General features: G+C 44.6%; 1 protein-coding gene across 17 annotated transcripts in view; it reads right to left on the reverse strand.

Moving 5' to 3' along the window:
• DOCK9 (dedicator of cytokinesis 9) overlaps window positions 1-24,862 on the reverse strand; it is a 245,483-nt gene that overhangs the window by 138,323 nt on the left and 82,298 nt on the right. For 5 of the 17 annotated variants that reach the window (XM_038759103.1, XM_038759101.1, XM_038759099.1 and 2 more), the window contains exon 1: window positions 15,050-15,315. The exons of the other annotated variants lie outside the window; for them this stretch is intronic. In XM_038759103.1, the coding sequence (XP_038615031.1) occupies window positions 15,050-15,166 (117 nt within the window). In that variant the 5' untranslated portion in view covers window positions 15,167-15,315. Of the gene's footprint in view, window positions 1-15,049; window positions 15,316-24,862 lie in introns of those variants that run through there. 17 annotated transcript variants of the gene reach the window in all.

The raw sequence follows: 24,862 nt of genomic DNA on the forward strand, positions 1-24,862 counted from the left end.
CCTGATCACCTTGTAACCTCCCCAGCCCTTAGAACAGTGTTTGGAACATAGTAAGCACTTAACAAATATCAACGTTATTATTATTATTATTATGCCTCAATTATCTCATCTGTAAAACGCTGATTAAGACTGTGAGCCCCATGTGGGAGGTGGACTGCGTCCAACCTGATTAGCTTGTACCTACCCAGCACTAAACAGTGCTTGACACATTGTAAGTCCTTAACAAATACCATTCCTTATTATTATGTACCTCCTTCCCTCCCTGCAGCCACCATACCAAGCCCCAGCCTCCAGAGGTAGGCTCAGACCACAACCTGAGGCCCAAAGGATTTTTAATCTTCCACAATCCCCAAACCACCATTTAGCTTGGTTCCATGGATCGTGCATTTTGATCCCTTCTGAAAGCGACCATCTCTGCTGAAACAGTCAACAGAACTAAAGAGATGGTGGTGAAAAGGGCTATCACATCCTTTGGAAAATCTAAGATATCAACAGATAGTAAGTATTCTTTCTGGAATTTAAGTGTTAGTGTTAAGCTTTTCCAAACCACAAAAAGACAACTGTTTGCCACAGAGTCAGCTGGGCAGTGTTGGGATTCTGTGGAGAATGCTAATGAAGACAGGGAGACAAGATAGGGCTGTGAAAGTATTACTGCATGCCTTGTGCCCAGAGAGTCACGTGAGGAAGAAAGTCCACTGGAACAATTCTCCTCACAAACATTACGCCCGAAGCGTCTTCTTGATGGTGTTGAATGAAGGGTGGGAGAAGGAGAATGAGAGAGAGAAATGGGGCTTAGGCGGGTAGGGGAGGGGGAAGAGAGAAAGTAAAGCATGTGCACATGCAGAGAGAGCGAGCTAGTGAACAAATGCAATGCTTATGCTTCATGACCACCTGAAAACATAAGAGCATGGAGTTCAAATTCTGCCCATCGTTTTGAGTAAATGTGAAAGGTTAACAGCAGATGCCATCAACAAAACTGTATAATTCATTCTGTTTCTGATCTAGCCTTGGTTATTTCTTTCCCACTTCCCCCTCTCCACTTCTTTTTCCCCTTGAGTACCATGACCTACAAGTCTTTGCACAAATGTGTATATAAATTCAGTTATTTTTAGAAAGTCTCGGGCAAGAATGCCAAGAAAGAAACATGAAGACTTGGAAAAAAAAAAAGCATTAGGGGCTTGCAAAGTAGTTCATTTCTTTTAGGCTATTACTCTGCCTAAACGGTATCTAACTTGTATTTCCCAAAAATAACCGGAGCACACTCAATGTTCAGGCATACGCTAGTCCTGAAAACAAAACGTGCAGACTTCCACATGGTGAACTGGCAACACACCTGCTTTAAATGTATGCACATTTAAACCCAGAAGGGAATTCCCACCACACTAAAATTCCAGCATGTTGGGGAAGTGCCAACCCGATCACTCTTTTTCCATTGCCCATGGAACAGCAATGGCTGGAAGGAACTGGAACTACACTATCCCTGTATGCACATGAGGTTTATGGAGAGGAAAAAAACAATGTTCGGAATTCACTGCGGCAAATGGCATATCACTCCACAACTAAACCTTCCTGGGGGCAGGATGAGAAGTCAAGGTCCTCAACGAAAAATGTTCTTCCTTTGGGTACTGCTTCATACATTAAAAATATGCATGTTTTCACTACTCTAATATGCAATGGTGGCTGTCAGAAAGAATTTGCAATCCCTTGAAATTATTTTCATCTTACAGTTTTACTTATTTTCCTCAGTAAGGGGAGGTGACATGATCTAAGGGAAAGTGCACACGGGTGTGCTTCACACACAGTAAGTTCTCAATAAGTCCCATTGATTGATTGATTGAGAGTTATGAGATCCAGGTTCTAGTCCCAGCTCTGCCACTAGACTAATTACTGTGAGACCCTGGCCAAGTCCTTCACCTTTCTGTGCCAGTTTCCCCAACTATAAAAAAGGGATATGATACCTATTCTCTCTGCCTTATAGACTGAGAGCCCCATCTGGGGCAGGGATTAGGTCTGAAGTGATTATATTTGACCTATTCAAACAGTTAACACACTACCTCGGCACGTAATAAGCACTTAATGGCACAGAAGTTATTAGCGGTTCACTAACAAAGTCATCAACAGAGATATTTGTTACAGCATAGACAGCTGTAAACTGGAAGCTCTTGTGGATTCTCTTCCTGCTCCGAGAGAACCTCTACCTGACTGTGCGCAAGTCACAGACCCTGATTTAATTCCAGAAAACATGTGTTAAGCACTAATGCATGTCCTGTCCAGCAGGGATTGCTCTGTGTGGGTGTCGTACGTCAACATCCTACTTCTGGCCTGGAATGCCCTCCCTCCTATCAGACAGATAACTGCCCTCCCCAACTTCAAAGCCTTATTGAAGGAACATCTCCTTCGAGCGGGCTTCCTTGACTAAGCTCTCCTCTTCTCCCATTCCCTTCTGCATCACCCGGACTTGTTCCCTTCATGCATCCTCCCTCCCAACCCCACATGTGTATATCTGTAATTTACTGATTCATTGATTGATTTACATATATTGCTTGTCTCCCCCTCTAGACTGTCAGCTCACTGTGGGCAGGAATGTGTCTGTTGTTGTACTGTACTCTCCCAAGCGCTTGGTACAGTGCTTTCCATACAGTAAGCACTTGATAAATGTGACTGAATGAATGCACATCTTCTCCTTGCAGTTCTTATCTGTCAGAGCAAACTATCACCTGAATCTCCATAGTAAAGGTCTGTCTTGATCTCCTGAACTGAATTTTTCAAGAGATGTAAAACTGTCATCAGTCCCAGTAAGAACTGACCCAAATCACCCTAGGCTTCGACTGCCCAAATCCCTGCCCAAAATCTCCCCAGGAGTCAGCCTGGCTCTTCATATGGGCTAACTTTTTGGGTCTTGTTTGGTTACGTTATTTTCCGACTAATATGGTGGTCATCAGTAGAGATATCTAATGGGCACAGGTAGGCATCGACTGTAAATGCTTGTAGGCAGGGATCGTTTCTACCAACTCTATTGTACTTCCCCGAGTATTTCTAATACAGTGCTCTGCACACAGTAAAAGCTTGATCAAACCACTGATTTACTGTTATTTCCAGGAGGTAGTTGGAGCTGGCAAAGTTTGCAGGAGTTCGGGCAAACGTCCCCTGAGAAGAGCGGCAAAATATTCTTCATTTACGGTGTGTGCCACTCTTTCCTCTCCAATTCCCTCAATTAATATCAGACTTAACATGCTCAATAACACTTTGTAAACAAAGCATTTTGGGAAACAATGGTCCAGGCTCAGTGTGGTGTGATCAAGGACTAATATAACCCCCAAAATGCTTTGTTTGTTTATAGCAATTTCTCGTTCTAATGCTCTTCTCCGAGCACTGTTCCACGAGAGGGCTATAGAATTTTAACACCAGTGGTCCTTTCAACATTTCTGCATTTCAGAATAGCGGGCCCGCTTTGTTAATGCATGTGCTGAGAATAGCGTGTGTTGGGCATACATTAACCAGCTGCACACCTGCCAGGCACCAACATACCCAGCTGCTGTGTTCTGCATTGAAGTTCCTATTCATTCATTCACTCAATCGTATTTATTGAGCACTTACTGTGTGCAGATCACTGTACTAAGCGCTTGGAAAGTACAAGTAGCAAATGTCCTTGGTTTGGAAGATGATGCTGCAGATGAGGAGAATGCCACCCAGATTACAGTTTTCCCTCATAGCCAAAGTCTTCCTAATCAATCATTCAATCAGTCGTATTTATTGAGCCCTTCCTGTGTGCAGAGTACTGTACTAAGCACTTGGGAGAGCACCACATAGCAGAGTTGGTAGACATGTTTCCTGCCCACAACTAGCTTACAGTCTAGAGGAGACAGACATTAATATGAATAAATCATGGATATGTTCATTAGTGCTGTGAGGCTGAGGGAGGGGAGAATACAGGTTGAAAATCCAAGTTTAAAGGTGATGCAGAAGGGAGTGTGAGAAGAGGAAATTGAGGGCTCAGTCAGGGAAGGCCTCTTGGAGGAGATGTGCTTTTAATAAGGTCATGAAGGTGCGGAGAGTGGTTCATTCATTCATTCAATTGTTTTTATTGAGCGCTTGCTGTGTGCAGAGCACTGTACTAAGCGCTTGGGAAGTACAAGTTGGCAACATATGGCTGTCTGTCTGATATGAAGAGGGAGGGCATTCCAAGCTAGAGGCAGGAAGAGGGCGAGAGGTCGGTGGTGAGACAGACAAGATCAAGATACAGTGAGTAAAATCCCACCTCTTCTGGGAACACTGAGATCACCTCACCCCAACGTCATTCATACATTTTATCCCATCTTTGACAGTCACATACCTATGTGGATATTCATTTGTATATTTATTTGCATATTCAAATATTTATTCAACTGTTTCCTCCTGATACGTTTATACTATCTCCTGATATATCCTTGTTATTCTTCCAGTGCTCCTCATCTGTAAATAACTCCTTTGTCTGTCTCCCTCGATAGACTGTAATCTTCAGGAGGGTAGTAATCATGTGTCTCCTGTTTTACTCTCCCAATTGCTTAGTACATTGCTTAGAACACAGTAGATGCTCAATAAATAGCACTGATGATAATGTTCTGATGTTTCTGACAGTGGAAAGAGCACGGGCTCGGGAGTCAGAGGTCGTGGGTTCTAATAATAATAATGGCATTTATTAAGCGCTTACTATGTGCAAAGCACTGTTCTATGTGCTAGGGAAGTTACAAGGTGATCAGGTTATCCCACGGTGGGCTCACAGTCTCAATCCCCATTTTACAGATGAGGTAACTGAGACACAGAGAAGTTAAGTGACGTGCCCAAAGCCACACAGCTGACAACTGGCGGAGTCGGGATTTGAACCCATGACCTCTGACTCCAAAGCCCGTGCTCTTTCCATTGAGTCACGCTGCTTCTCCAATCCCAGCTCTGACACTTGTCAGATGTGTGACATTCGGCAAGTCCCTTAACTTCTCTGTGCCTCAGTTAACTCATCTGTAAAATGGGGATGAAGACTGTGAGCTCCATGTGGAACAACCTGATAACCTTGTATCTACCCCAGCGTTTAGAACAGTGCTTGGCACATAGTAAGCACTTAACAAATACCAACATTATTATTCAGTGCTTAGAACAGTGCTTGGCACATAGTAAGCACTTAACAAATACCAACATTATTATTCAGTACTTAGAACAGTGCTTGGCACATAGTAAGTGCTTAACAAATACCATAATTATTACTTATAGACTCAAATGAATATCAAATCATCTTTTAATAATAATAATAATAATAACAATGGCATTTGCTAAGCACTTACTATGTGCAAAGCACTGTTCTAAGCACTGGGGGGATATAAGGTGATCAGGTTGTCCCACATGGGGCTCCCAGTCTTAATCCCCATTTTACAGATGAGGTAACGGAGGCTCAGAGAAGTTAAGTGACTTGCCCAAGGTCACACAGAAAAGACATGTGGCAGATCCGGGATTCGAACCCATGACCTCGGACTCCAAAGCCCATGATCTTTCCACTGAGCCAAGCTGCTTCTCTAAGTCAGTATCTTTTGATACTGACAATAATTGTATTTTATATACACTAATAAAAATAATAATAGTGGCATATTAGGTGCTGGGTAGATGCAAGACAATCAGGTTGGACATATGCCCCTGTTCCACATGGGGCTCGCAGTCTAAGTAGGAGGGAGAACAGATATTGAACCCCCAACTGAGGTACAGACAAGTTAAGTGATTCACAAAAGGACACACTGCAGGCAGGTAGCAGAGCCAGTATTAGATCACTAGTCCTCTGATTCCCAGGCTTGTGTTCTTTCCATTAGGCCACACTGCTTCTTCCTGTAATTACATATAAAAATATGCATTTTTTTAAAAAAAATCTATAATCTGTTATTATTGATACATAGTTTCATCATTATTTAATCCTATAAATTAATGGGGCCAATTATGTTTGCATCTTAAGAATAATAATGGCATTTATTAAGCGCTTACTATGTGCACAGCACTGTTCTAAGCGCTGGGGAATTTACAAGGTGATCAGATTGTCCCACGTGGGGCTCACAGTCTTCATCCCCATTTTACAGATGAGGGAACTGAGGCCCAGAGAAGTTAAGTGACTTGCCCAAAGTCACACAGTTGACAAGTGGTGGAGCCGGGATTTGAACCCATGACCTCTGACTTCAAAGCCCGTGCTTTTTCCACTGAGCCTGCTTCTCTAGTCACTATAAAAAAAATCTATATGCTACTTTCGCCAATTTTGGGGATCATGGGAATGAATTAATGCACTTCATATTTTTCCTATGGGAAACTATATCTCTTCTAGCTCTTTCACTTAATCTATTTTCCTGCAACCAATTAAGAGTGCCAACAAGGATTTTTCCGGACTGCACATTTTAAAATTTACCTTCAATTAGTCTTAAAATGTTTCTTTGGTCTTCTCAGGCGATTCCCTTAGCTCACTGGAAAGAAAATTCCCTTTTTGATAACTTGGAGTCCAACATTCCAATCGTAAAATTTAGTCAACTTGCTGGTGCTTGACCATTCCCACCCCATCAAGCAGAGAGCCTGCCTGTTAGAGGTGCTCCTATTAGTGGATCTGTCCCATTCAAGTCAGAAAATAATATAAATTGATAATAATTGTTTTTATCAAGCCCTTATTAGATGCAAGCACTGTACTCAGTGCTGGGGTAGATACAAGATAATCAGGCAAGTCTCACATGGGGCTTGCGCAGTCTAAGGAGGAGGAAGAACAGGTCATTAAATCCCTATTTTACAAATGAAGAGATAAAGGAACAGAGAAGTGAAGTGACTTGCTCAAAGTCACACAGCAGGCCAGTGGTTAGAATCCAGGGTCTCGTAACGCCCAGGCCCGGGCTCTTTCCATGCTGGCAAGCTTTTTCCATTGGTACTGTGCCCTGGCTCCAACCAGCAAAGTGGGGTCCACAGCTGCAAATTCACATTTGACTCCCTCAGTTCTTCTTCTACAGCTGTCTGAATCATCATCAATCGTAATTATTGAGCGCTTACTGTGTGCAGAGCACTGTACTAAGCGCTTGAATGTCTGAATGTTATGCTTGCACAGCTGAGGTGGTGTTGAGTTTCTCCATCCCTCTGATTTCTCCTCACCCCCACAGCACTTGCAGGATTATCATACTCTACTCTTTCCCTACCTGTAATTTATTTCAATGTCTGTCTCCCCCTGAAGACTGTGAGCACATCTACCAATTTCACTGTATTGTACGTACATTGCTCTCTCTGCACACCGTAAGCGCTCCGTAAATACTGCTGACTGATTTATTCATCAGTGTCAGCTTCCCAAAGAGGCATGAGAAATATATTCCATGTTTTCCGCCATCTCGCCACAAATCTGAATTGTAGAAGCTGGAATATGCACAAAAGGAGTATTTTTTTGAACTTCCTCAGTACATCTGGATAATAAGAGGCGGTCCCATTTTCCCATATCCCTATGAAAAATCTTCAATTCTTTGGGGATCTGGGTCCTTCTAAAATGAGTACACTAACCAGTATCAGACTGTCAAAACATATTTAAGTTTACGACCTCTTGAGCTTTAACTCAAAATTAAGAGATTGACATCTGTTAGGTTATTTAATTATTATTCTGAGTGGGAGTTTACTGGTGGTCAGATGTAGTACTATAAAAAGAAGACCGATCTTGGGTGATGAAGTGATAAATCTACTAAATTCCACTCCCATGTTGGGTGCGGGGGTGTGGGCTAGGATTAATTCTCTAAGTGATAAAGCTCAATTATCGTTAACATGTATTTGAATGTCATTATTATGTAAGAGGGCCCAGGTACCTATAAATCAGAAAGATGTTTTAGGCTCACTAGAGAAAATTATAGACGGAGCAGAAATGAATTCCAAACTTCACTGAGAATCAAAGGTGAAAGCAGTATGAGGAACCGTACATTGTTTTAAATATTTTTCTGTACTTGGTCAACCGTGAAACTGTGCCTCCCGGGGCTCTAAATCCAAACTGAGATTAAGGGAGAAGCTCCTCTGTAAGCGAAAAGGGCAAAACAGGAGGATTCTTGTGATGTCTTTTTAGTTGGTGGAAACAAGTTTTTGCCTCTGAAGTTCTGCTCTGTATGTATTAGGTCATAGGTTCAAATCCCAGCTCCACCAATCATCAGCTGGGTGACTTTGGGCAAGTCACTTAACTTCTCTGTGTCCCAGTTACCTCATCTGTAAAATGGGGATGAAGACTGTGAGCCCTATGTGGGACAATCTGATCACCTTATATCCTCCCCAGCGCTTACAACAGTGCTCTGCACATAGTGAGCGCTTAACAAATGCCATCATTATTATTTATTATTAGATCTAGCTCTTCAATGTTGTCAATATAAATATGTAAGAATGTTACACTGAGGCCAAACATGGATAGAAAATTTAAGGACAATCTGGAACGAAGAAGTTCATCCAAAAATTGCACTGAAAAAAATCCACCACTTATTTCTACACTCCTTAAATGTCAATGAGGAAAAAAAAAACCCCAGCAGATTCCAACTTCCATTATGAAACATATAAATAGTAATTAAGTACCTACACTATTCATAGCATAGTCACTATCCACAGTAAGTGCTCAATAAATATGACAATGAATGAACAGATGATTTAGAAACCACTGTGGCCTCCCTTGGGCAATGTCTCCTTGGGCCACCTGCTAGGCAGGCCACGAGCCCTTACAAATGCTATGCTACCCAGTGTGTAAGCTCAGGTCTCTGTGTATTAGGTAATAATAATAATTATGGTATTTGTTATGTGCTTATTAGGTGCCGGGCACTGTTCTAAGTAGTGGGGCGGATATAAGCAAATCAGGTTGGACTCAGTCACTGTCTCACGTGGGACTCGCAGTCTCAATCCCCTTTTTACAGATGAGGCAACTAAGGCACAGAGAAGTGAAGTGACTTGCTCAAGGTCACACAGCAGACAAGCAGCAGAGCTGGAATTAGAACCCATGACCTTATGAGTCCCAGGCCCAGGCTCTATTTAACATGCCATGTAGCCCATAAGGCACAGGGATACCCACACATACATGAAGCCCTGCATGTATGCACCTCTCCATGCCTGCTCCCCCTTCCCAGCACTGAGAATGGTCCCACAAGCCCTAATGAAAGAGAGAAGCAGTGTTGCCTAGTGGAAAGAGCACGTGCCTGTTTAGTTGCAGCATGTGGGCTCTAATTCCAGCTCCACCACCTGCCTGCAGGGTGACCTTGGGTAAGTCACTTCACTGGGCCCCAATTTCCTCATTTGAAAATGGGGACTCGACACCTGAACTCCCTCTTACTAAGACTGTGAGCTTCATGAGGGTCAGGGATTTTATCCAACCTGATTATCTTGTATCCACCCCAGTGCTTTGTACAGGCCTGGCACATAGTACGCTCTTACCGAACACCACAATTATTATTAGAAATCAGTATCCAATATGTACATCAATATCAATCAGATCCCATACTTTCAAGCTTGCATGGCCCAACCCAGGCCACAGCATTTCGGTCCCAGAAGAACCCTAGATGAGAAGCTCACTGAGGGCAAGGAACGTGTCTACCAACTCTTAGTATTTTACTCTTCCAAGTGCTTAGGATAGAGCTTAATAATTACCATTGATGATGATAACTCTATCCTCTAACCTCTCCAATTTCAACGTAAGGGGAGCTAATTTGTGGTTTCTAAGCCAAACACAACAGAAACAGGGTCCAGTCACAAAGTAGCTTGTATCTATTCCAGCACTTAGATCAGTACCTGGAACTTCGTAAAACTTCTTAGTACCATAAAACCAATAATTTTTTTTTAAAAAAAGTAAGTCAGCGAATCGTTCTGTGTGCAGCAGTCGGGGGCTGAGGAGGAGGAATCCCTTCTAGACTGTGAGCCCATTGTGGGCAGGGATTGTCTCTCTTTGTTGCTGAATTGTACTTTCCAAGCACTTAGTATAGTCTCTGCACACAGTAAGCACTTAATAAATATGACTGAATGGATGAAAAGGAAGATCTCCTCTAAGGATTCCTACACTTTAAAATAAATACTTTTAAATGGGACATCAATTTTTTTCCCCGCACTATAATCCATTCTTTTCCCCTAACTCCTACGGAGGACTCGTGGTTTCCTTTGCTAGGTGAAGTATCTTTCAATATTCCAGCCAAACTGCTACATATTCAAAGAGAAAGAAGGGGAAAACATCAGGGAGCAGGATATTTCCAGCACTAAAATGGTGATGCCAAATTATACTTTCCAGCTCCTTAAGTTCCAGCAAAGCAGAGACAACAAAATCCTCAAACCTGTGAAGTTCCATCTGTTCAGTCTCCTGAGAGTCCTTTCTTGTTACTTGTGCCCAGTTGTTTCCAGACAGCTAACTTCAAACCCTGCTGCCAACTTACTTCAGTTTGTACTGTTTCCAGACTCTCCATTTCACCTCTCCCTTTTGCTACTGCATCAATCAACCAATAGTTAAAATTGAAAACCTAAACTAATTTTCAGGCTCTTACCGAATGCAAAAGCCAAATTATACGCCAAGAGTCATGTAGGTCCAGTGAAGTAACTCAGGACAGGAAACCTGAAGCCAAAATTGAAAACCTGAGTCTCTTTGTGAATCCAGCTGGTAACTTCATCTTCCTTTACCTATATCTCCTCCTCTTTAAAATGCAACTACATTAAAATCATAGGAAGCCTTTCGGTGCTATTCATAGAAAATGCTGTGCCTGAAGGAAACACAGCCTTCTGGAGCATTATAAGGAACCTGATTTAGGAACGCTATGATTTTCATTAAAAACTGTTTAATAAATTTTCCACTCCTTTCAAATTACAGGTTTTGGTAGCTATTCTCAGAAGCTACAGCCTTTACCTAGGATTATTACTGACAATTCCGTTTCACTAATGAGATTAATTTTTTGTCTTTTTCATCCCGCATTTGTGCCCACTGTCCTGCTTCTTTTTCCTGGTTTTTGTTTACTCCTTTAAAAATGGAATTTTAGATTCAAGTAACTGCGGAGTGCTTATTCATTTCGTAGGCATCATCACTCCTTTTTTGTGCACATTTTATTTTCAAAATTAGACCAAAAATATTGCCATGAAGGGCAAAAATTTTAAACTTACTGAAAACCCAGGAGAAAAGAAAGACAATCTTTCAGAGTCACACAGACCAAGACTGCCGAAGGGGGATTCAGCTTTACAATGACCAGATTTTCTTGCGCTGAAAGTGGTACAGTGGGTAGGGCTTCCAAAAGAAAGGGCTTTAAAGGGGAAGGGACCGCAGACCTCAGATTAAGGGGGTTAAGAGAAGGCGACCAAGAAAATGGGGATGGAAGGGGAGAAAGAGAGGAGGAAAGAAAATAGAGACAAAACAAATCAATCAATAGTATTTACTGAGTGCTTCCTCAGAGCACTATACTAAATTTGCTGTGGGCACGGTACGTAACTAGCCACTCTGCTATAGTGTACTCTCCCAAGTGTTTAGTACAGTGCTCTGCACACAGTAAGCATTCAATAAATATGACTGCTTGATTGAGAGTTCAAGAGTAAGAAAACTAGGTCCCTGCCCTCGGGGAGCTTACAATCTAGGAAGAAAAAGGGAGACAAAAAAACCTTCAAACACGTCCTATCATCCATCCATCCATCCATCCATCCATCTCTCGCTCTCTCTCTCTACGCCCTCCATTCCCCAGCCCAGGTCTGCTACTGCTGTCTCTCTGCCTCTCCCAGCTCCACACTTCCATCCCTGCTTCTCCTGTGACTGATGCTGAGGTCTCTTCCCCAGGTGGGGGGATATCTGATGCTGGCAGCCCCTTCCAGGAAGGAACCCCAGCAATGCACCCTGGCAATGGGGAAGAGAAGCAGCAATAGCCACCAGAACAGGAACAGAGCCAGGGCTGGGGGGCCGAGGTGGCTTGGAGATGGCTCCCAGCCTTACTCTGTCTCTCCATGCTCCCTGTCACCACGCCTCCGAAGACTGCGGGGACGGCAGTGGCCAGATCCAGGGAAGTGCACTCCTCTCGGCTACTCAGCCACCCGTTGTCGACCCCAACTCTTCCCTGCCACCGGGCCTCCTGAAAAAGTGCCAGAGGAGGAGCTACTGCAACAAACAAATATGCTGGATCTATAGGACACAGGGGATATTTTTGGAGGGTGCCAGCCGATCTGGAAGGGAGGGAATCTGAGAGCCTGGGGAAATGAAAAAAGGAGGCTCAAAAGGCAAAAAGTAGAAGATGGCAGGCAATGGCTGACAGAGAAGGTGCAACCGCCCAGGTCTAGGGCACCTCTGCTCTAATTCTTGGGTATGTCAGCAAATACTTAACTTAATGTCCTCTAATTGATTAGTTAACCTTATTTTTTTGGAGACACAATGCTGAAAGCAACATCATAAACAATTAATTGCCCTTTAAGAGGCACTGTCCTGCTTCATAAGTTATTCAGCAAAAACATGGTGGCCATTGGGTTTAAGCTACTATTAGCACAACACCTTGAAGGGCTTTTAGGGTCATAGTCTGATTAGTTCACTCTTGACCCTCTCAGAGGAAGAGGCAAGGTTAACAAGCACTTATATTCTGGCTACTGATGTTCCACAATCCCAACAATACCTACAGACTGCAGGACTCCTACAGTAAGTCCAAACTCTTTTCAAGATGTTAAATAAAACAATGGCAGTAGCCCACAGGAATGTGCTATTGAGCATCCACAAACCAATCCGGAAGTTGACCCCCGATGATGGAATCCCAAGTCTTCTGCCCCCAAGGCGGAAGCATGACCTTGGAGTGTACCTTGTGGTGGATCGCCCATCACCCACAGAGGAGCTTTTCAATACATTTGGAATAGAGCCCAGAATTGAGATGGAAATGTCTCACCCTCCTCTTCCTCCTCTTATATCGATCACCTAGCTGCAAACTGGTCTGTACAGACTCCGGACTGGCTCCAAAATTCTCCCCAGGAAATCCCAGTGTGAGAGCGGGAAGCAACCAAGGGAGGGAGGGGAAGATCTCCGAGTCCCTCCTTGCCAACGCCAAACTCCGGGCGAGCAAGGGCTCCCGGGAGCCAGACATGACCCACACAATCCTCCCTGACCCATGCCCCCCATCAAGAATTTCCCAGTGTCCTGCTGGGCCAGCTCGGTCCAGAATCACACACATCATTTCCCATCATACACCCCTCTTGGCACTCCACCTTCATAATCCTTTCGCCTGAAATACGCATGAGGTGGTACTGTGAAGAAAAGTTCGAGAGGAAATTTCCAATGAAGGTTTTCTCATTAAAAACACTAAGCAAGGCTAAAAACTGGTTTGAAAAACAAAAGAGCAAAACTTTAAAATAATAGACTGTCAATCAATAGTATTTACTGAATGCTTATTGGGTGCAAAGCACCTTGCAAAATGCTAGGAAAAGCACAATAAAATAGAGTTAACAATAATGATGGTATTTGTTAAGCACTTACTATGTGCAAAGCACAATTTTAATAGACACGATCCCATAAAGCTTACTTATCTTTGACATCTGCCAGCATGGAAAAGTGTGGTGCTAAAGCAGGGAAACAAATTTAATGCCTACAAAGACACAGCAGAAATGTAATCCACCGGGAACTTCAGTTTTACATCGCATCAGTTAAGGTGAATTACACCTTTGGATGGGCAAATGTTTCTCAACATCTGGGGCCACCACTGTCAAAATATTTTTTTTGAAATTATTCACCAGGGAACAGAAACCACAGAATTTCCTCTGAGAAATCACAAGCTCTGACAACAAAGGCTTGTCCCGGCTGAAAAATAGCCATTCATCAGTTCCATTGAGAGATGAACTACTGTATTAGCAGAAGAGCATAAAATAGCCAGTCATTCGCTCTAGAATTCTCAGCACAGCAAAGCTGGACTCTGATTTATGAGGGAAAAAAAGAAGCCCAAAACCTGAATAGTAACTGGATCAGAGTATCGTACTGGCTTCTGCCATAAAACATAGCCGTTTCTAAGAAAATAGAATATTGTACAATCTAACGTCATCAGAGAGGAGAGTTTCGCTTGCGATTCAATTACTGTTGCCCGGTAAAAGAAGACTTAGGTTCAGGTAACTGGCCACATGCATACCTTAACTGTCCATTCGATCATATTTATTGAACGCTTACTGTGTGCAAAGCACTGTATCAAGCACTTGTAACACTAAAAAAGCATCAGTGTGCCTTACTAATCCAACAGCTGTAAAAGTGACGGATTTCTGACAACTCAGTGAAAAGGATAACTACTTGTGCAACAGTCCTTTCAGTTAAACTGTGAAAAGCTTAATTGTTTTCACTAAGGCATGTTGGTGGATTTCGGCTTAGAAAACACGATGCCTTTATTGTCCCAAAGACATTCCAGCAGAAGGGGCACAGCCTACTCACTGATAACACCACTCTGGCCATTTTTCCACATTCCTCCCTCAGAAACCCCACAAACGTGTTTTAAGTTTTCCTTGCTGAAAATGCTTGAACTAATCCAGTCAACAGAAATCTTCACTGGGTGTGGGGAAAACTTTAGTCTCTTCGAGTTCTCAGTTTGTGACTAACTTTAGGTGACAAGCAGGAGGAAAGAAGAACCTTCAAATTGCAACTCTTCTGCTCTGGAAAGCTCCCAATGGAGAAAATGCTTCTTATTGAAGGCTTTCTATCCTTCTGAAGAACACAGTCAACTGTTTTCCATATTTCAGCCTCACACGTGAGTGCAGCACTAGAGCACGCTACAGAGCAGGCAGTTTAAATTTAGCTACACTCCAACTAGGTGGGGTGAAACCCTCAGAACAATGTATTATTGTTCTTTTACAAAGGAGAATCCTGGAAACCAAGATCACTAAAGTGTAAATATTTCTGAACTGAAAAGAAAAAAAAAAACATCAAAGAGGAACTAAAGGAACTGATTTAGCAACCCCCACACCTGCATTAGTCACAAGCAAGTTCAATACAGACACAGCTCTGAAATTCAATTTAAGAGTCAAATACAGAAACTTGAAGAGAATGGAGATACTTTAGGGAAAAAGAAAGGCACAAAACTGGACAAATAGGCTCCCTTACCAGCACTTCTACCGGGCTCTCTGCTTCAGCTTCCCCCTGGGCTGCATCTTTGCACTGCAACGGAGACTCGATCACCAGCTCTTTTTTAAGAGTTCTAGCATTTGCTCTGGCCTGCATTCTTAGCCAGAGAAAAACCTTGGCCTATCTGCAAATGTTTCCAATCTCAGGGTCCTGGGCATCCAAGCCAATCGCACGCCGGTTATCCAGCCCATGCGAGGGAGGCTCTTTCCCAGGCACGGTCCGTCCCACACGCTGGGCTAGTTGGACTCCCGGGGCTGCCGTGTGCGGACGCTGTTGTGGTGGGAAAGCAGGACGGACGGAGGCCGGCCTCCGAGGGGTGTAGGCTTGCTCTGGAAATGGGAGGAACCCGTTTCCATGCCAGATGAAAACAAACCAAAAATGATCCAATACACGGGGTGGCTGTTCCTCTGATAAAGGCAGGCCTTATTGTGTCTACCACACAAACGCTTATTAACAGCGAGATGTTTTCCCTCTCCCCAGGCAAAACTAACTGGAAAGCCAAAGTTTGACAGGCGGCCTAAGTGGCATGTGGGCTGGCTGCCCAGTACAGGGGTAGGGCCAAAAATAAAGGACAGCCCTCCACTCCTAGATTCGTGGGTCCTCAGTTCACTGTGCATCCTCTCTCTCTCCCCTGGATTCCTATTTTGCTGTGACCCTATTCAGTTGGGCAGCCATATATTCACAGGCTGGGGAAGAGGTGGAGGAGAAGGGGGGAAGAAAGGGAGACAGTCTCTGCACCCAATTAAGCGTTCAATAAATGCCACCGATGGATCCACTGATTGAGCCCGGCTAACACGGCTACACATTCTAAAAGGGGATGGGGGGAGAAAAGTGCACGCAGAGGGGACTGGTGGGCAGACTAATGTGACAGTGGAGTCCCTTTGGGGGCTATGTGTTGGCAACCCAGATTATAAACTTCTGCCACCGATATCCAGAGAAGCAGTGTGGCTTAGTGGGAAGAGCCCAGACTTGGGAGTCAGAGGTCATGGGTTCTAATCCCAGCTCCGCCACTTGTCAGCTATGTGACTTTGGGCAAGTCACTTTGCTTCTCTGTGCCTCAGTCACCTCATCTGTAAAAAGGGTATTAAGACTGTGAGCCCCAGGTGGAACAACCTAATTACCTTGTATCTACCCCAGTGCTCAGAACAGTGCTTGGCACATAGTAAGCGCTTAACAAAAACCATTATTATTATATCCAGCTGAATTATTTTGGATCACGCCTTCCTGGGCTGTCAGGTACCTCAAGAGCCACTTGCCCACCCTCCCATTATTTCCACAGCACTTAGGCATCAAATGTCCTCCAATCCTTTTTCATTTCTTCCGCATAACACTGGGGAGAGGAACTTGGCAATAGCATCTCATCTTGCAGACGAGAAATCTAAGACGCAGAGCGGGTAACTGATTGATCAAAGGTCACAGGGGGAGCTAAAGGCAGGGAGGAGATTGGAACCCTAATCTTCTGGCCTGTCCAACTGCAAAGCCTCTTGAGCCACCGGACCTGTTTCCCCACTTTCTGATTAATGAATCCTGCTGCTCTTGGTGAGTCCCCTCTCTCCAGGCAAGAGAAATACCTAAGAGTTCACTGGGTTTTCTGACCCCCTGACAAGAACTGTGAGGTGAATGGGGGCGGGAGGGGGCTTCTGTGGCCAAATTCAGGTTGGCAAGGGAAGCCATACCCCGTGGGCGGATGCCAGTGCAGGGGAGAGGGGATGAGACGGATGGGAGTTTTTCCATGCAAAATAATCTGAGAGAGAAGGGTTATGGGCTGAGTGGATCACTGAGGACTAGCAAGGGAGCTTGTGGTTGGCAGGAGGAGGGACAGTCTTCATCAAGTCAGTCCATAAAGTCCATCAAGTCAGTCCATCAAGTCAGTAGGGCATACGCTGCCCATGGCTCAGCTGGGGGAGGGTGGTGGTGAAGCCCAGCCCGAGCTAAACAGTGGTCACCTGGCGCAGCCCAAACTAACGCCAAGGAGCCTCTGAAGGTGCCAGGACTGAGCAGGTGCGGTACGGCAGGAATGTGCAAATGTCCATCAGTCAATCGATGGGATTTACTGAGTACTTACTGCGGGCAGAGCACCGTATTAAGCACTGGGGAGAGACTGACACAAGAGAGTTGGCAGACACATCCCTCGTGGCTCAGTGGAAAGAGCATGGGCTTTGGAGTCAGAGTTCATGGGTTCAAATCCCGGCTCCACCAATTGTCAGCTGTGTGACTTTGGGCAAGTCACTTAACTTCTCTGTGCCTCAGTTCCCTCATCCGGAAAATGGGGGCTAAGTGTGAGCCCCAAGAGGGACAACCTGATCAGCTTGTAACCTCTCCAGCGCTTAGAACAGTGCTTTGCACATAGTAAGCGCTTAATAAATGCTACTATTATTTAGAGAAGCAGCATGGCTCAGTGGAAAGAGATCGGGCTTTGGAGTCAGGGGTCATGGGTTCAAATCCCGGCTCCGCCAACTGTCAGCTGTGTGACATTGGGCAAGTCACTTCACTTCTCTGGGCCTCAGTTACCTCTTCTGGAAAATGGGGATTAAAACTGTGAGCCCCCCGTGGGACAACCTGATCACCTTGTAACCTCCCCAGCGCTTAGAACAGTGCTTTGCACATAGTAAGTGCTTAACAAATGCCATTATTATTATTATTATCCCTGTGTGCTGTCCATTCTTGTAGTGGCAGCACACCCATAAGAGTGGAGGAGGCCTGAAACCCGGCTGTGCGTGTGGCCGACAAACTGAGCCCAGCTCCTGAGAGACTCGAGGGGAACCAGGGTGGCCTGGCTGGACTTGAGAAATATATCTAAGGTACACAGCACATGGCTGAGGGGGCACAGCTTTGCACAGGATCCCAGTGTGGCAGCATCTGCCTGGTAACCTCCTTGATGGGGGGGTGGAAGATGCTCTAGCATGGCGGGGTGGATAAAGCATGAGTCAGAAGGTCATGGGTTCTAATCCCAGCTCCGCCTCATGTCTGCTGGGTGACCCTGGGCAAGTCACTAAACTTCCCTGTGCCTCAGTTAATTTGGGCAAGTCACTTCACCTCCCTGTGCTTCAGTTACCTCATCTGTAAAATGGGGATTGAGACTATGAGCCACACACGAGACATGGCCTGTGTGCAACCCAATTTGCTTGTATCCACCCCAGTGCTTAATACAGTGCTTACACATACCACGGTTATTACTATTACTTCTGCCCAGGGCCTGGAGCAATAGGTCCAATTGGCCCTCCCTTCTGGACAACTCTGGCTAATGGCATTTGACCACCATCTGAAAGATGAAAGGGATTTAGCTCCCAGGGGTTGGCGGTATTAATTAAGTTGCTGACTTGTACTTCCCAAGCGCTTAGCACAGCGCTCTGCACACAGTAAGCGCTCAATAAATACGATTGAATGAATGAATATTAATCCAGCCTCAGAGTGCCTGACCGCACAGTAGGGATTCAACTCCACCCATGCTGTGCCCACCTCTATCAAACCAATCAGTGCCATTTATTGAGTGCTTATTGTGTGCAGGGCACTGTACTAAGCACTTCATTCATTCAATCGTATTTATTGAGCGCTTACTGTGTGCACAGCACTGTACTAAGCGCTTGGGAAGTACAAGTTGGCAACATATAGAGATGGTCCCTACCCAACAACGGGAGAGAGTACGATACAACACCCATGCCCAAATTGAGGTATCCAATCTCTCTTCACGCTGACAGTGTCAACTGTTAATTCGGAATGGATGATCACTGGGAGCCGGGTGGAAAGGGGCAGGGAAGAGAGATCCAGACCCAGGGTCTGGTGCCCCTGAGTGAAGGAAGTGTAAGGAAAGGGGTGGGGGCACACTGGGCTCTTTTCAGGGAAGGTGGCAAAATGACACTTAAGCCACCAAGAACCTAACTGTAAGCTCGCTGTGGGCAGGGAACCTGTCTATCAACTCTATAATATTGTACACTTAACACAGGGCTCTGACACATTAAGTGCTCAATAAATACAATGGATTGGTTGGTTGAGCCACCATGTAACTGGTCACATTTTCCAGCCAAACTGGGCTGGCCCAAAAAGCTGCAGGAGGAGGTATAAGGCTTTGTGGCTCCAGTCCCAACCCTTAGGAGGCCATCACCCTTCTCGCCTCCTTGGCACTGAGGCTCCTATTTCTTGTGGGCTTATTGATGAATGTCACCCACTTCCGGCCACTCCTCAGTCTACTTGCTCATTCCTTAAGCAAGTCAGTGTTAGTTTAGCAGAACTTACTTGTTTACAGAATAGCTGTGAACCGAGCTAGAGAAATCTGGTTTAAGAACGGCCTGGCAGTCTTGCCGGCACACCAAATTTGTTCCCACCTTCTCTGCTATCAGACGCCTTCTCACTTTTCATTCATTCATTCCACCATATTTAATAATAATAATAATAATAATAATAATGGCATTTCTTAAGCACTTACTGTGTGCAAATAATAATAATAATGGCATTTATTAAGCGCTTACTATGTGCAAAGCACTGTTCTAAGTGCTGAGGAGGTTACAAGGTGATCAGGTTGTCCCACGGGGGGCTCACAGTCTTAATCCCCATTTTACAGATGAGGTAACTGAGGCCCAGAGAAGTGAAGTGACTTGCCCAAAGTCGCACAGCTGACAAGTGGTGCAGCCGGGGTTTGAACTCATGACTTCTGGCTCCAAAGCCCGTGCTCTTTCCACTGAGCCACGCTGCTGCACTGTTCTAAGCGCTGGGGAGGTACAAGTTGTTAACATATAGAGACGGTCCCTACCCAACAACGGGCTCGCAGCCTAGAAGGGCAAGACAGACAACAAAACATCAATTCATTCATTCATTCAATCGGATTTATTGAGCGCTTACTGTGTGTGGAGCACTGTACTAAGTGCTTGGGAAGTACAAGTCGGCGACACATCGAGACGGTCCCTACCCAACAACGGGCTCGCAGTTTAGAAGGGGGCAGACAGACAACAAAACAGCAATTCATTCATTCATTCAATCGGATTTATTGAACACTTACTGTGTGCGGAGCACTGTACTAAGCGCTTGGGAAGTACAAGTTGTTAACATATAGAGACGATGGAATGAATGAATAATAATAATGGCATTTATTAAGTGCTTTTATTAAGTGCTTATTGTGTGCAGAGCACTGTACTAAGAGCTAAGGAAAGTACACTACAACAATAAACACTGACATTCCCTGCCCACAATGCACTCACAGTCTGGGGGGTGGGGGGAGTGGAGAAAGACAACAATACAAATAAATAAAATGACAGATATATACCTAAGTGATGTGAGGCTGGGGAGGGGGAAAGGGCAAAGGAAGCAAGTCAGGGTGACGCAGAAGGGAGTGGGAGAGGAGAGGAAAAGAGGGACTTAGCCTGGGAAGACCTCTTGGAGGCTCTGAAGTGGGGGGAGAGGACTTGTCTGTCGGATTTCAGGAGGGAGGGCGTTCCAGGCCAGACTCAGGATGTGGGCCGGGGGCCGGCAGCTAGATAGGTGAGATCAAGGCACAGCGAAAGGTTAGCCCTGCCTATGTGATCCCACGGCCAGGGCCTGCGTCTTCACCGAATAACATCCCAGGTCAGTATTTCCCTGCCCAACACCTCTGCATCAAACCTATCCATCCACCCATCCATCCAGCTCTGCATCAAACAGAAACTCCATACCACTGGCTTTAAAGCACTCAGTCAGCTTGCCCCATCCTACCTCTCCTCAAATCTCCGAGAGAAGTGAAGCGACTAGATCAATCTGAAGACATTCTGCAAAACTTCACTGACATGACTCTTGGGTCAAAGCGCTTGTAGCACTGTGATCGGAGGGTGAAACACTTAGCAGTCTAGTTTCCTAAGAAATAATATATCAGAGCTAGTCTACAGCACCAGCAAGCTACAATTCCAGGACAAACATCTGATGGTGGCCGCCCAGACACCATACAGAAATTCCAAAAGGTCTAGGGGGCAGTGACTTCCCGGTTGAGTTCTCACCTGTCTCAACAGGTTTCTAAATGGCATCCTACATTAAAAAAAAAAAGCCATAAAAAAGGGGAAAGCCATGTTCCACTTCCATAGAAGGACTATGTTTTGCAATAGGTAAAAGTTGTTTTCCAAGGATTTCCCCTCCCTCTCTCCTCACTGGAGGAATACAAAGCCAAAGTAACATCCTGCACATGCATCCTCTTTAGTGTTTATGAGGGACAATGGTGGAAAATACTCTCCAATCTTCCAAAATGAAAACACCATTCTGTTGTTTTTTGACCAATAATGCCTCTTATTCGCACACACATCAGCATATGTGTTCTTTTTCTCTCCATGCACCTTTTCATAAGCATTGAAGCTACGCATCTAAAATTGATCTGGCAGTGTTTCCACATTACTAATATTTTCTTATCACTTCCTTTTCCCCAAACAGCCTCGGGCTGCTCCACCAGGGCCCTTATTTTATTTGGGAGCCCAGTTGCTTTGAAGAATCCATTATCTTCACTTATTTTCAATTTCCTGGCGGGTCCTCTCTGCCGCTAGCTTCCACAGCCTTGGCCCCAAAATAGGAGCAGGGGAGGGGGCTTTTGGCTCCCCGTCCCTCTGACTCTTTGCTTAAATCGCCTGTTCTTAACAGTCCCTACACAATTCCATTTCCCACTCCTTCACTCTTTTACCACCAGCACTTCCTCAGTGAACCTCTTTTTGTGACCTCTGGTGTTTTGAAGAGCAGAGAGTTGTACATCACTCAACCACAGCACATAAATAAGAGGAGTGTCCAGCAGGGAGGACATTCACAGACTTCATCCTTTCCCCAACCAAAATAATGCATGCTGTCGGCTTTAGAGGGACTGGGCAGCAGAAAGAGGATGGCTCAGAGCAACCCATCACCGCTACTGGATACAGCTCAACGACAAGCATATGTCGATTGAATGAATATGACCTACCAACTGTGGTGTTCACTCATTCATTCATTCATTCAATCGCATTTATTGAGCGCTTATTGTGTGCAGAGCACTGTATTAAAGGCTTGGGAGAGTACACTATAACAATGAACAGACACACTCCCTTCCCACAACGAGCTTAGAGTTTAGAGCGGGGGGGGTGCCATCACTTTACCATTTCCAACATTGCCCTTATAACCAGTCAATTAATACCGTTTATTGAATACCTACTGTTTGCAGACCTAAACAAATGGCACCACGTTAGACTGTTATACTGTTAGATTGTACTTTCCCAAGCGCTTAGTCTAGTGATCTGCACACAGTAAGCCCTCAATAAATACAACTACCTGACAGACAAAAATCGTGCATCAAGTTCATTCATTCAATCATATTACTGAGTGCTTACTGTGTTCAGAGCACTGGACTAAGCGCTTGGGAAGTACAAGTTGGCAACATATAGATGGTCCCTACCCAACAACGGACTCAGAGTCTAGAAGGGGGAGACAGACAGCCAAACATGTAGACAGGTGTCGAAATCGTCAGAACAAACAGAATTATAGCTATATGCACATCATTAACAAAATAAATAGAATAGTAAATATGTACAAGTAAAATAGAGTAATAAATCTGTACAATTATATATAAGTGCTGTGGGGAGGGGAAGGAGGTAGGCTGGGGGAGGATGGGGAGGAGGAGAGGAAAAAGGGGGCTCAGTCTGGGAAGGCCTCCTGGAGGAGGTGAGCTCTCAGTAGGGCTTTGAAGGGAGGAAGAGCGATAGCTTGGCTGATGTGTGGAGGGAGGGCATTCCATGCCAGGGGAAGCACGTGGGTCGGGGTCGATGGTGGGACAGGCGAGAATGAGGTACAGTGAGGAGGTTAGCAGCAGAAGAGTGGAGGGTGCGGGCTGGGCTGTAGAAGGAGAGAAGGGAGGTGAGGTAGGAGGGGGCAAGGTGATGGACAGCCTTGAAGCCGAGAATGAGGAGTTTGGATGAAACAGTCTTTGTCATAACTCCAAACCAGCATCTGAGCCTTCATTTCCTAGGTTTTCCTGAAAAAGTCAGAATGGAAGGCTGGACACATCTAGAAATTTTAGCTGGGTCTCGTTTTACACCTTTCGACGGCCTGGCCGCAGAATATAGTATATGCTCACCAAAAATAAAAAGGTATTTTGAAGGCCAACAATTTTGTAAAGTTCTTGGTTCCCTAGAAATAGGAAATCTTCAATTGTATTATATAATTTAAGCAGCTGTTTTAGTCAAGAACTATAATTTGCAGCTCCTTGGAAACAGGATATTTTTCATTCTAGCTGCATAAAATAAATTATTCTAAGAAATCTGCTACCAGAGTAGAACCTTGACAAACTACATCGGAAGCACACTAACTAATTTGTTAGTAAGCGCTTAACAAACACTACAATTATTAGTCAATAGTCCTCCTTTCCCCTCCATCCCATGAAAGGGGTGGCTTGGCAGACCTTTCCATCAAGAAAGTGCTCGGGGAGTCTCCGTGATATTGATCCTGCCTGGGAAACCCACCAGCCTGATTCCTGCCTCCCATCAAACTGAAAATCTAGCATTAGACCTACCACCAGAAAGACCCTAAAGGGGAGATGGGTATTGCTGGGTGGAAAATTCTGACGTTCCATATGCCTCTTGTAATATCAGGTATCCAGTTAATACCAAAAAGATTCTGCTACAAAAATAACATTTTTAAAAATCTTAAAACAGAGCGAGAGAAGGCTTTTCCGTGCCAAAATACCTCTTATTCTGCAGAGGTTATACGGTCTCTTGATGACTACTAGAAGGGGAGAAAAGATTGAAATATTTTAATGATTCCCCTGGCCAATTTTAGATCACTAACAAAATATTACAGGCAAAGATTCAACCTCAGCAGTGCAGCATCAGGCCCCAGACGGTCTTTGACCACAGTGCTCTGCAACCAGTAAACGCTCAATAAATACCGTTTATTAACTGATTGACTAACCACTAAGGCTGCTGTGTGGAAAAGCCTATCCACCACACTGGGATTCTCAGAAGTCCCTTCTCCAGCCAGCTAAGGTGAAGAACCAGGAGCAGTATCTGTTTTTACCTTTGGAACGTAAAAGTGGCTGGGGCTGTTTTGACTGCTGGACTCTAAAGCGATGAGGAATCACTCATTAAATCGTATTTATTAAGCGCTTATTGTGTGAGGAGCACTGCACTTGGGAGAGTACAATACAACAATAAACAGTCAAAATCCCCGCCCACAACAAGCTTACAGTCTAACTCTGCTCCTCTAATCACAATGCCTTATGGGCCTTGCCATTTTTTTGTTTTGTCATCCTCCTCTCTTTTGCTGTTTTAGTGTTTTGATTAAGGGTGTAACACCAAATCTCCTTCCCTGTGCTCCTCATTTCTCTTACTAGATTATGAGCTATTTGGGGACAAGGTACCATGTCTGATTCTCATTTTTTCCCCTGCACTTAGTACAGTTTTTGGATAGTATTAGTAGGCACTTAATAATAATAATAATAATAATAATAATAATAATAATAATACTGTTGGCATTTGTTAAGCGCTTACTATGTGCAAAGCACTGTTCTAAGCGCTGGGGGGGATACAAAGTGATCAGGTTGTCCCATGTGGGGTTCACAGTCTTAATTCCCAATTTACAAGTGAGGTAACTGAGGCTCAGAGAAGTGAAGTGACTTGCCCAAGGTCAAACAGCAGACATGTGGCGGAGCCACGATTCGAACCCATGACCTCTGACTCCAAAGCCCGTGCTCTTTCCACTGAGCCATGCTGCTTCTCTAAATGCTACCTAATGAACTTCCTTAAACAGAAAGACAATGACAGATCAAACACACACTTACTGCACCTCCAGTAGGTTGACATAAAAAGGTAATTATTTTCACTTTTT

This window comes from Tachyglossus aculeatus, chromosome 17 (assembly GCF_015852505.1).
Source record: "Tachyglossus aculeatus isolate mTacAcu1 chromosome 17, mTacAcu1.pri, whole genome shotgun sequence".
Lineage (NCBI taxonomy): Eukaryota > Metazoa > Chordata > Mammalia > Monotremata > Tachyglossidae > Tachyglossus > Tachyglossus aculeatus.